At 35.6% G+C, this 13,362-nt stretch overlaps 1 protein-coding gene across 1 annotated transcript; it reads right to left on the bottom strand.

Moving 5' to 3' along the window:
- Positions 1-9,013: 9,013 nt before the first annotated feature.
- On the bottom strand, positions 9,014-12,373 carry LOC116160693 (trans-1,2-dihydrobenzene-1,2-diol dehydrogenase-like). Its single transcript, XM_031473956.1, has 6 exons — positions 12,322-12,373; positions 12,060-12,261; positions 10,819-11,110; positions 10,516-10,765; positions 10,321-10,468; positions 9,014-10,268 (listed from the first exon to the last, which is right to left on the bottom strand). The coding sequence occupies exons 2-6, from the start codon at positions 12,259-12,261 to the stop codon at positions 10,147-10,149; spliced, it is 1,014 nt and encodes a 337-aa protein (XP_031329816.1). The 5' UTR covers positions 12,322-12,373; the 3' UTR covers positions 9,014-10,146.
- Between the last annotated feature and the right edge of the window lie 989 nt (positions 12,374-13,362).

Below are 13,362 nucleotides of genomic sequence, written 5' to 3'. Positions count from 1 at the left end.
TAACGATCACGAATACTAATAGATCGATTAAAGTAGAAAATTAAACGGATTTCGTTTGTTGGTCTACCGGCGTGAAATTGGCAGGTCCCAATAAGTCAAGTTTAATTTTGAGGTGGTTTGGTACCTTTTTGACGCGAATCCCTTGCAGCACTAACGTTCGCATGTGAAGCACTAACGAGCACTAACGAGCCGCTTCAAATTTGCATTAGGACTGAGCCAATTTGACAAATGTGGGTCAGCTGCATGAAGTTAGCAGACCCCTTTTTACGACGTTTTGAGTTGTTGCACTTTGAGCACTAACGTTTATATTGGCGGCCCTAACGAGCACTAACGCTGCTAGTTTAACTAGTGCAAAGATTGAATCGATTTTCTCAAATGGGTCTGCTGGCATGAAGTTAGCAGGCCCACAAATATTTTTTAAAAATAGTAAGTTTCCTTTTATGCACTAACGATTTCTTCAGCGGCACTAACGTGCACTAACGGAGCACTAACGATATGAGCAAGTAGAACTATGGTCTGCTGTAAAAGGGAATAGGTACTAATTTTATCAGTTTCAGTTTTTTTTTGACAGAGATGATGGTATAACCCTGATAGTAACAGTGGCAGAAAGGTACAAAGTGATGAAGGCGTAAGGTTAGTTCGCTTCCGGGACTAATAGATGTGATATAGGCTTAGAGGAGTGCATTAAACTCAAACAGCTTACTAAGGAAATATCTATTTACCTACATTGCTCTCATAGTGACTAAAGAACTTAAGCCGGAACTCCGTCAACTTGGCGCATTGAACAGGTGATTGGGAGAACTGCGGAACAAGGGAAATGCACAAGTTGGAAATGATTTTAATCGAAAATAAGCTTTCCAAATAAGTGCTAAATGAGTTTGCGACGGTTTCTGAATTTTGGAAACCGAAAAACCATGATATTTATAGAATTCTTTAAGTTTGCGCTTATAACTCGAAAACGGAGCATCTCACATAAAATTTAAGAGCATAAAATGTCACATCAGATGATCGGTAAACGTTAAAATGTGTTCAGCGGTTTAGCCATAATCTATCGTCAAAAACCAGCAATATTTATCAACGTAGCGGAAGAATGAATTAAGCTACATTCCAAAGTTGAATTGGAAAATCTGGAATTTGACGGCCACGGCGTAGTCTTCGACCAATATGTCATCAGATGGGTTGACTTTCAACTTCAATTCTGTGAATGCATCGCTTACGTTATTTTTTGGCATAATCGCCAAAGCAGTAGTTAAGTATCAAGATTTAAAATTCAATCGATTAGAAAGCAGTTCATTCTTTAAAGTTTGAAGAACTAAGTGCCACGTTCGGAGAGAGTAAATTTGGTAACCGTAGATAAAAGGGGGCAATGACAATAAAAATTTTACAAAATGTAATAATTCATTTAGCTCCAGAAAACACACCCTAGGGTCGATTTAAAAACATTGGGCCTGCAATGTCATGTCTCACATTCGGCATATTGCATATTTCGCACATTTGTTGGTTTATGTAACAACATAATATTAATAATAATTAAATAAACGGTTAACAGAGATGCCCTGTTAGTAGCTTGGGATCAGCAGGTATCAAGGTTATTGTAGGAATTTTGATATTATAGCTGAAAAATTTGTTGTATAGTTCGTATTTAATAAAGCATTTCCAATTTGTAATACTACATTAGTAATGTAGTAGTATGACGAGAAGTTATTAGTAGGTAACTGCTTCTCCTAGTCATGTGATCTGTATCCAAGCCATAAATGGTTGACTTTTCGCCAGCTCATCGTCGTATTTTCCTAAAATCACGAAATCGGACCCCCGATTTACAACAAATAGACTGCGCACCGAAGCGATCATAAGCACAAAAATCGCATCAATGGGACAATTAAATATCATAGTGAATTATATAGCATTAATTCAATGGCAAGGATTAATACATTGCTGTCACTAGATGTAACAAAAGCTTAAAAATTCAAGTGCAGTTAACTTATTGATGACTTCCGCTTTGGCATGTTCTTCTAGCGCGAAACAAAAGATCTTCTTTTTTAATAAATAATTAAGCTCATCGTTGGGTGAGCACAGACAACATGGTGAAAGGATGTGCACGGACAATTGTCTACTAGAATATTGTGAATCGATGGTGCAAAACGGATCATACGGCAAGTCCACCTATACAAAGTTTGCCTTTGTAATTCTTAAAGGACTTGGCTTTATTTTTGTCTGTGCTTAATTGTATCTGAAGAAGAACTGCACCGAGACATTTTAAGTGCTTTGATTTAAATGCAAAACACTATTACACGGCAAATCATTTCTGTTTGCCGACTGCGATTAATATCATGAATTGTAATTTGTGAATAGAAAGGATGTTCATGGTGATTTGGTATATATTTTAATAGATACCCAAGTTATATACTTAATTTACTTTAATTATATATGGATTGTTTTAGTTCACTCAATTATTACCTACACGAAATTATTATCTATTACAAATAATTAACGCGGAAAGTATCTACCTTTTTTATAATTAACAACAGCGCGTTGTTTCGTGTTTTAATTCTACTCTTTCAAAAAGGTTTAATTATTATAATAAAGTATAGGTATACAGTGAGTTTTTTTAAAATGCGAACATAGGAGTTTACATGCAATGTAATTTCCCTATGTTCGATTTTTAAAAAAACACATCAATCTATGAGGTGTGCGCGGTTCACAATCCCAAATCGCGCAACTTGTGTGACTATGAACAGCAACTCTAATAGTCCTTATGATGAAGAGCACTCGGTAAGATTTCTTTAAAGAAGCCATGTGAGGCCATAGCAACTGTAGGATACATTTTTCTGAAACTTACGATAACTTGACCTCACAGGCCACGCACTGACACCACAACTCATTGTGAACCAACCTTCAATTATTTGTAGGTCATGTGCACCTGGTATTCTACTAATTTGATCTATTCAATACATAAATGATGAAAATAAGAAAATAAATACCGAAAACAATTACAATAAATGTTCGAAGTGTCCTCCTTGACATTCTAAGCAATAACCTAACCGACTTCGTAATTAAATTTTTAAAAATGTGACAGCTGTCAATTGTATCTACTACTCATTTGAACTACTCAATAGATTGATGTGTTTTTTTAAAAATCGAACATAGGGAAATTACATTGCATGCAAACTCCTATGTTCGCATTTAAAAAAAATTCACTGTATGTAATACGGAAATTCTATCATAGCAATGCTATAGGTAACTTCTTTACTACTTAAGGTAGGTAGACCAAAACAATTTGCCTGTATAAATACGTGTTACTAATAGCAAAAATAGGTTAGCATAGGCGTATAATTTATTCAAATTAGTTACGGTCCTGTAACATTTCCAATTAGTGCTTAGCTTGTCTACGATCTATGTACCAATGCAATCAAACTTCATTTACTTCATATGACTAGATTATCTCACGTATTATTTTACAGTTACATTAACGTTGTGTATACTTGCAGAGTATTTATTGTCACCAGTGTTGATTCATTAAGTTGAAAGTTTAGCGAATTAATTGAAATGCAGGACAGCATTTATCTTTGACTTGCCGGTAATTGTTATCTAAAGATCATCATCAATCATTACCATAGAATTTAAATCAAGCGTATTCAGAAATTAATGTTTCAACAGTGTTGTTAATGGGACTCAGATTACAAGGTAATTTTTTCGTCGAAAACTAGGGGATATTTCAGCTTCGCACGAGCCGAATTTAATAACCTCTACGTCGAAAACTATGTTTTTAATAGGTATCTCTTTCGATGACTTTAAAACACGTTGTGAAGTTAAGGCAATTACGTCCTCAACAAACCTTCTAGAAACATCTACAAGGCATAGCTATATTTCATAGAAATAACACCCGCCGTCACTCTTTATCTTTGAGTTCCAGAGTAATATGCCCGAAATTCTGCTTAAGTGGATTGCCATGGTTTCGCTTACATAACGTTGGCTACTTCGGGATGTTCCTCGAGCTCGTTCTGTTCCGCGTACGGAGCAAAGGGTGTACTAGGTTGGATTTCATTTTTTCGAGGTTCTAAAGTGCCTTCTCAAACAAGCATGATCTTTATTAAAGTAAAGAATTTATCTGGATGATTGGAGTGAAGGAAATATGTGTTAATTTTACGCAGTGGTTGTCATGGCGTCCTTGTTCTTTTAATTGCCGCTAATAGTCAGTTACGCCAGGGATTCAGAGTGAGGACTCAGGTTACTTACAGCTAACATCGTCATTTTTAAGTTAATTCGCGATTGTGGGTGTGAAAAACTTACTCAGTAATTAACAGAGGTGATCGTTCAGAGTTAACTGATAGATGAAGTTTTTCAGCCATAGGGAAGAGGTCGCAAGATTTAAGTAAAATGGAATTTAGATTTGTTCGCTGTAAAACATTGTGAATTTATCCTATTACCGAACGGCGGTTTCTAATCCTGGGTGGGTCGGAAAAAGTGAAAGTTATCGTGGAATTATCGGTGAGAGAAGTTACGTTTTTAGTATACGTAAAGGATAACTATTACGTGGTAAAACAGAGAGAAAATTTAAAATTCTTCAAGTGTCGAGTTGCACACCTAAATTAATAAAGGTTTCATTTGACTACGGAAGCAAATGCGTGGATCGAGAGAATTCCGCATTACACGTTAAAGAATATTTGCGTCGGTTTCGTGGTGAATTAAATAAGTCGCGGGATACATATATTTAAATCATATAAAGTGTTGAAATTGTAACTAAAACTATTCGATAGTTTCAACAATACACTTATTTCAAATGAATTTAATCCGATATAAATCATAATGTGTAAATTGAAGAGCCCATTGAATTTGGTGTAGATTTAAGTTCGTAATTTCAATACTTTAATCAGACAAACTCAAGGGTTCATTTACTACAGAGCTTGTCTTATAAGAATGTGAATAGAAAATGGTTTAGGGTGGATCTATACTGTTGCGTAAACTGTATTTGAAATTGGGACGTTTAGAATAGACTTGGGTGTGTCATTGTTAATTAGTTCATCAAAATCTTGTTTTCCTTGCTTAATGTCGTGGATCTGATGGTTACGCCTTAACACAAAACAATTTCTCAATACGAGCGTGCAGTCAAAGTTATATTTGTTTATTGCACTTTTGGGAATTCTTATGTTCTATTTTTAATTTTTTTGTTATCAAGTTACTTGTTAGCCCTAATGAAACAGTTCTAGTTGATTTATTAGGTTTTCCTGTTATTCGTGAGAGATAAAGATAATTGGTTCGGAGATAACGTGACTGTTTTAATCATTAAAAAATAAACTAAATATAATAATATAAATACAAATACAATATATATTTATATGACCATTCAGTATTGTTCTTTTTGCTCGCTAGGTGGAAAATTGACTAGTAAATTTCAGACAAGCAAAGAGAAAGCTCTACTGTAAGCAAAACCACCAGATGTAAAAATTTAGTAAATAATGGCAAACAATAATTAATTTTATTTTGCTTCATTTTAAGTTCAGAATTTCAAAACTTTATTAAACGAAGGGAAGGGGGCTTTATTGCAATAAAGACGGTTTCAATATTAACTTACCACAGTTTTTCCCCGTTTTAGTTTCCGTATCCGATATATTAAATCGTGTATTCTCTTTGCTCGCGACGCAACCGCGCGACTTACTATAATGGAACATTTGACCAAATACACCAGATTGGTGGAAATTAACCTGGAAACCAAGGTGACGAATTTATCTTGTTGCACACAATTGTGGCAATTGTGCAGGTGTGCATTTCTTTATAATTTATTTGTGTATTTGTGTATGCAACATTTTATATTTTTTATAATTGTCCATCTTTGTTTTTGAAATTGACCTGGGTTAACCTCAATGATCATTCTTTTTTATCGAATTGTTTGCAGTTTGGTACTTGTTTGTAAACTAACACTTTGTGCCTTGAAGAAACAGTCACGGGGTAGTAAATAACTGTAACCACATTAGTTACGGCACCTAATGCCGGGACTGTTCTCGAATCTCAACTATAGGCTGGGATATCCTCCAGTTATCCGTCTGAGGGGTCACACACACAAAATAAAAACTCTTCAGTTTAGAATCTATGTGCAATTCACTAATTCCCTTCTCTGCGATGCTTCAGCACTGCACAACTAACGTAAGGGGGCTCTGCCTTAGATGTTTGATCACGTATAATTTTTAGTCCTCAAAATTAAGCGGGATCGTTTAGCTTTTGGAGGGAACAGCCATTCTGGTAGTCATTTGAAAAGTTGCCGAGTTGATTTTATTTCCGTGTTATTGTAGTGTGAAGTTAGCGTAAAACCTGGGGGTTTTCCTGGTATGGCCTTGTTGTCTGCGTAATATATTTCATTTGTTCTTGTCTTTACTTCACATAAAAGAACCGATTACGCTCACTACAGTTGCCTTTTGTTAATAAGTGTTGTGGATATGAATAAAACTCATCAGACGAAGTTTATTTTCATAATTCTTCTCCACGATTAACAACTACATATTAATAACAAAATGCAAATAACGTAAACGTTTATTATTTCCGACATCCTTTTTCAATAAAAGTTTTAACTATACCAATTCCAACTAGACACGATTTGGGCAAATTGCTGAAATGAAATTAATTAAATTTGTTAACTTCCGAGTAGTTAAAAATCACGATATCTACATTTTCTCTAGAAACCACGTTGTTTTCGGTTAATAAAATGACTGTTAGGGTCAAAAAGTTCGCCAAATTTCTCTTTGTAGTTTAAACTACAACTTCATTCATTAAATTGATTTCTGTATTTATTAATTTTAATGATCTCGTTAGGTTTTAAACGGTTAACAATCTTTTGCTCGTTGGTTCCACTCGAAGTACTATACGGATTATATTGATAAATTTTAATCTCATAAAAATGAAGGTACCAAACCGAAATGGGAACGCGAATGCATCATCTTACTCAGAACAAATTGTGACAAAAAGTGTATAACGGTTTCTTGCGCCAGCCCACTTTTTTATTTGTATGCAATTGATGCCGTTTTATAGCTAAAATAACAAAAAAAAGTTGTGAAAGTGTATTGTAGGATGTTGTAAAAAGTGAACAAAGGAGCGATGTATGTTTATCATGATTAGCTTTTTACTGTATAGACTTCTATTTTTAATGTGTTCTAGTTTGGCATAATTTTTAACAAATTTAATTTTCGATCGTCATTTGTATCGGTCTATTGTAGTTGGGAAAGTAGTCGCGTAGTAAACTTTCTTTGATAAATTTAATTGTTTAAAGTAACAAATTCAGAAATTACTGTTAGTGAACATTATCAAGATGGGCTCTAATAATTTTAATTCAATGATATTATCAAACGTTCGTCGTAAAATAAGACAACAAAATTACCTAGGAGTGTACCTAATTATTATAATGAATCATATAGTTTAATCAGAGTTTATCTGCGTAGCTATCTTTTATAACTACTTAGGACGTAACTTTATTACGCAATTCAGAAATTACAAATGTTTTCTATTTGCTTTCTTTGCATTTTTTTTTGTAAAGGATTATGTACCGTTTCAAATCAACGAATCTAACCAGCACGCATAGTTCTACATTCCGCTTAATTGTTTAATTATATACCAGAAGAAATCGGCGTTGATAATCCAATAATATTCATTATGCTTGTTAAAAATAGCTTTTTATAACAGATCGACGGACATGCTTTTTTAGTCACACGAAGAAGATCTATTGACCAGTATATGATTCGCCAGTGGGATAATGTCGCGTAATTCTTAAAGGTGTTCAATCACTCTTAATGGTAAATGATTATCGGGCACAATGACAATGGAAATATTCTTTATCTAAGTAGAAATAGAAGCTACTACATTTTATTGAGGCACCGCTAACTTTGTAGGAGTTTTACTTTTTTTGGTGTCTCACTTACCCATTTAAGGAGAATGTGCTTTAGGTATTTCACTAGTCTATATGGTTAATAGTTGTTTGCATTTTAGTATCGATTGCTTTACTTTAAAGTCGTCTTATTTTTTATTTTATGAATTATAACGGTAGGCACAAACGGCCAACTAGCTCAGGCTTAAACAACAAGAAAATACTAGTTTATTGAGATCTGTCACAGCGGTAGTTCGTTCTGGGCATATGAATATGGATAACAGCATAAATCAATTTAGGGTACCAAAAGAAATTCTCAAATATCAACTCAAAGTGCAATTGTCTCCACAATTGGATAGCGTGTCATACAGACAACATACAACAAATTCCCCTAATTTATAATCATGCCCCCAATCAAGAATGTGAGATTAGCAAACAAGTTGGCTATCTAAATAACTAAAGGTTCCCAAAAGCAAAATGAAATACGATCAATATTGTACGGATGATGAAATCACAAGTCATCACTCATCACTGATAAATCGTAAAAATCGTATTTATCCCTTTAAGAGGTTTTAACGATACACTTTATAATACACAAACGCAAAGAAAGTTGCCCCAATAGGAGGATGTTAAAATCTTCATCGTGACCTAGTGACCTATTTCTGGTATTCACAGCAAAATGACCGCTTGCTATCAGCGCAGATGGAAAGATAAGCCAAGGGCGTCGGCAGACCGGCACCCACAGACAATATATAACCTTGGGTTAAGGTCATCACCTAAACCCAAGGTTACAAAACTTATACGCCGAACAGAATCGTAAGTGACGTAAAACGTATCCGGAACTTGAACTTGAGGGTGAACTTGAACTTGAACGTGAACCCTAAAAGAAATCAAAGGTAATCCCTCATCTTTTATAAACTAAAATTTACATACCTCTTAAAGAATATGGCTAATCGTAAATTAAGCAACAATTGTCGATGGAATCTGTACAACAAATTACGGCCGAAACACAAAGAAGGTTTACTCTAAATCAACGAAATGCAAATTACAGTACTTACGATAAAAAAGGAAACAACGCAAATGTATGTATATCCTACTATGCGCACAAGCTTAGAAAACTCTTTATTTGATTTATTTAATCGACCTATCTTAATTTGTTCAGATAGAAAACAAAAACAAACGAAAATATCACTAATTTGTTGCTATTGGATAGAAAGAATTCGTCAATAGCCAATACGACCCGTTTTCTTCCCTTTTAACAACATAGGCTTATGGGATAATTTAATTTGCTGTCAGTTACCTTTGTGAGAATCTTGGGATAGTAAAAATTAGTTTATTGATTCATATTTTACTTCCCAAATTTTTATAATTTTCTCGAAAACGAATGGACCGATTTTAAAAAATCAAACCTCAAAATAGAGGATTTCGAAAGACCTTTCAAACAAAGGGAATGACCCTGGGGGGCAGAAGGTGAAAGGGGGTGAAATAGTTTCTGGTTAAAAAGTTGTCCCCCTTGTCAAATCTTTTGACGTGTCTCGGCGTTTTTTCCTTTAATCAGTGCAAATTTATCTTGGTACTAAACGGGCTCCTCCACACTCTGAACGAGGACGGAGCGTATACACAGTGATACACGGGCGACTTCACGATCGTCATAACTGGAAAGTTTCCAAACACCGTGAAAGAGATGCAGGGAGCTCTTGAAACAGGTGGATAGATGGTACTGTAGCCATGGCGCTCCGTTAACCGGGAAAAGACCGTGATTGTTCCATTTACGAATAGAGGAAAGCGGACCTTGATGGGCTCACTCTTCAAAGAGGTCAACTGGGTCTGACCAGGTCAGTGAAGTATTTCGGAGCCAACATAGACTCCTATCTAGACTGTCTATGGGCATGTAGAAGGGCAACATAAAGGAAGCAGCTAGGAAAGGTTCAGAAACTCGCCTGTATGGGAGTCACTGGAACCATGAGAAACTTCTGAGACTAGGGCCTTTACACTTAGCTGCGAAGGCCGATGTTCAGACGGCTTCCATACAGCTAAACGATTGGGACGAGTAGAAGGTTCGAACAGCCTAGGGCACGGTCACAACGAGGTGCCCTGTCGCTTTTTTTAGATCCGCTTTAAGGGTTTACAGTTATATATAGGTCATGTTGTTCACGAAGTCAGTTTTTGTTTCAGTTAAACTTACCTACGATATAGCGTCCTATATGCACACTTTTATGTCATTATTTTAATACAATTTGGATGTTTGGTAATTACTTATTTAAGACTTGTTAAAAATATTAGAAAACTATTTTTATTTAATAATCCATAGAATAGCCGTCTTGTTTAAATGTGACTCCTAAAGATTGTCGCACTGTATTCATCAACTCGGCCAATTCCAGTGATTCGGCGTGTGTCATCTTGGGACTCTCAGTAAGGCCTGCGACGACGAACTATTAATACCTAATTCTACAATGCATTTATATTGTTACCTAGCTCAAGACATTTTCGAACTTCCTCCGCTTCATAAGCTAAGCCGTTGCTACGTAATAAAGTGAAATTTGCTGTAGAGGTGGGCAATTCACATTCTATTGTTCCGGATGGTGTGATCATAGTGGATGGACACCAAAATAATGGAATCTAGACATGGTTTTAGTGGTAATTATTCGTAGATATGCATAGCGTACTTTTAGCATTCCTTTCGTTCCATATACAGTTGCACAGTTCTCAAGTTGTACACGTGTATTGACTGTTAGTACGCTAGTACGTCCATTTGGGTACATGAGAATAATTGTTGTAGCATCATCCACACCATACTTGTTTAAATGTCCGGAAACTGTGACACTTATAGGTTTCAGTCCCCTATAAACGTACTGTGAAAACTGTAATGCGTAAATCCCAATATTCATAGTTGCACATTGTGCTTCTTCCTTTACGCTGGACAAAAACGCTAAGTTATACACGATTAGAAGATCAGACCTCGTATCTACTTCGCATAATCGACTCCTGCCAACGGATATCCGAACTCCACGTTCACCTGCAGAACGTCACCGATAGTATTATTTGCGATCTGGTCCGTTAGAATATCATAAATTGGAAATGTGCGGGACCAAAGTCCCTCCATCAAAAATAGACCTTTGACTTTGGCGTGGGCAATTAACTCTTCAGTTTCCTTCTTATTAATTGCCAAGGGCTTTTCGCACAAAACATGCTTTCCGTGATCCAACATCATTTTCGAAACAGGTAAGTGACCGGGATTTAAAACTCCAATGTACGCTATATCTGCAACAATATCCTACTTTTTACATTTCGTAAAAAAACAACAAACGGGTCACATCATTGTATCCCATTTATTAACCATCGATTTCAATAGGAAAGGGATTATTTTAGTAGAGGAGGGGATGAAGGCGTATATAAAGTTAACAAAAAATTCGTTCCAAAAATAATTACCCAAGTGTAGTAGACGTCGCGTCGTCTAGTACAAAGGCAGTCACGTCAATCATAGCAGGTAACCACCCACCGTAAAACTGGTCGCCTGCGAGGTGTGCACTAATTATGCTATTATATTTTCATATCTATCTAGCCCATACGAAGAAAAAGACATAGTTCTGCAGTGGGCGGCTACCTGCGTCATTGACGTGAATGTTTTTATACTAGCCGACACCGACGTCTACTCATATGCCAACATCCATGCTAACGATTCTAATGAAATTGTGGATTTAACCTCCTGAATAAATGATGATCGATTAGCATCATTTAGTGAAAATTGCTTCTGGATCATCATTTATTCAGGATGCTAAACATAAAATGTCAGTAAAATCATGCACATTTGCTGAGAGGTATGGACCACAACGGTAGATAAAGTGAAACAGATGATTGCGTATTCTAATGACATTTGTCATTCTTGTTTCAAATGTGACGCGGAGCGCGAAATAAAATGACGTTCATATACATATAATGCGGTTTCTATGGAAACGTGCACGATGCCGTCTTGTATAATAAATAACTATTAATTAATTGATAGTAAGTACTTCTTATGAGAGTTTAGAAACCTATATAAAGCCCAAAAGTAATTATTGAACAAAAAGACCGTAGGGTATTATAAAATCGTATAAGTACATGAAAGTTTCAAGTTAATAAGCAGTTATGCGATTTAATACGAAATTACTTTTTCGTTTGACCCGCTGATATATTATCTGCACACGTCAAATTTAGGATTTAAAGCTCTTACCTATATCCTTATCCTTTGCAAGGTCTTCGTAACTGCCATACGCGTTTGGTATGTTATGGCGCTTGGCAAACCCTTGAGCGTCACTCAACTTACGCGCCGCCACTGCTATCACCTTGTGATTTTTCTCAGGGTGAATTTGTACAGCACATGTAAAGTCGTTAGCAATTCTTCCAGAACCTACTATACCCCACCTTAACGCCATCTAAGAGACAGATTTATTTCAGTAGATGAGTACACTGAGTGCACTAAAATAGTAATTTACTTCAAGATCACGGGCCAAGTCAGCCCGTAGGTTAAATAGTGATATTAATGATAAGTAGGTATAAAATACAGAAATAATTTATCCGATAACAAAACGTTGCCCTATAGCCTTTGACCAAATTGATCAACCGGGTGCTGTTTCTTCCAAAATCCTAAAGGTTGCAAAAGGTTATCCCAATTCCAAATAAAGAGGACGTATCGCATATACACAACTATAGAGCAATACACGTTCTGAAACGACAAATAAATGAGAAACGTCAAACACTAATAAGATCATATCTTACTAAAAAATAGCTATGTGTCCTATTTAACAATTCAGAGTCGAATTCATTACCGATCATTCAAGAGCTCAGTTCTTGGATCAATCCCTTTTTCTCATCTTCATTAATTACTTGCCGAAATGTCACCCCTGATCTTTGCTGATGATGCAACTTTCATAAAGGAGTACACTAACAGAGCGATCGAGAATGATCGACGAAGTTAAAAATGGTTTATAGGAAATAAATCGACGATTAATGTTAACAAAACGCAAAACTTAAGATTTACTTTAAAGAAAAACGTGACAAAAAGTGCGAATTAAACTATTGCCATACTTGGAGTGACGTTGGATCAATATGGACCACATATTTTTAGAACGATCTCGAGAGCATCATACAGTAGCGTTCCATGAAGCTGATCCTGAACTTAGAAGAGAAAAGAAAGCTTTATATTTAAATACGTTATCAGAACTGCGAAATCTGACATTAATTCAGGACCACCCTGTATACATTTTTTGACCAGGAATCACTTGAACAAGTACTGAAAATAAGGAGTCTGTTTCGTTTGCTTTGTAAAAGTTAATATTTACCGAAATAATCGCTTGTATTTTGTCGATAAATTGTAAAGAAATTATGTGTTAATCCATTAAGTTTATTAATTAGCTTCAAGATAAACACGTGGTATCGCAGATATCCTTTCGCCGATAAGAAAATACAAGTGTTTATTAGAAAACGCAGTTAGAAGTGGAACCGAAAGGGAAATTGATTTTAAATAGAGGAGACTG

This window comes from Photinus pyralis, unplaced genomic scaffold (genome assembly GCF_008802855.1).
Source record: "Photinus pyralis isolate 1611_PpyrPB1 unplaced genomic scaffold, Ppyr1.3 Ppyr1.4_LG1, whole genome shotgun sequence".
Classification (NCBI taxonomy): Eukaryota; Metazoa; Arthropoda; class Insecta; order Coleoptera; family Lampyridae; genus Photinus; species Photinus pyralis.
The sequence above is the reverse complement of the archived record's forward strand: the minus strand, read 5'-3'. Positions and strand labels throughout refer to the sequence as shown.

What these genes read in the sequence shown, in the direction of transcription:
- LOC116160693 (XM_031473956.1), bottom strand. Translation starts at nt 12,261, where the DNA reads ATGGCGTTAAGGTGGGGTATAGTAGGTTCTGGAAGAATTGCTAACGAC. An exon ending in TGCAAAGGATAAGGATATAG is followed by an intron (nt 11,111 to 12,059) that starts GTAAGAGCTTTA and finishes ATATTGTTGCAG; the next exon opens with ATATAGCGTACATTGGAGTT. An exon ending in GCAGGAGTCGATTATGCGAA is followed by an intron (nt 10,766 to 10,818) that starts GTAGATACGAGG and finishes GTTTTTGTCCAG; the next exon opens with CGTAAAGGAAGAAGCACAAT.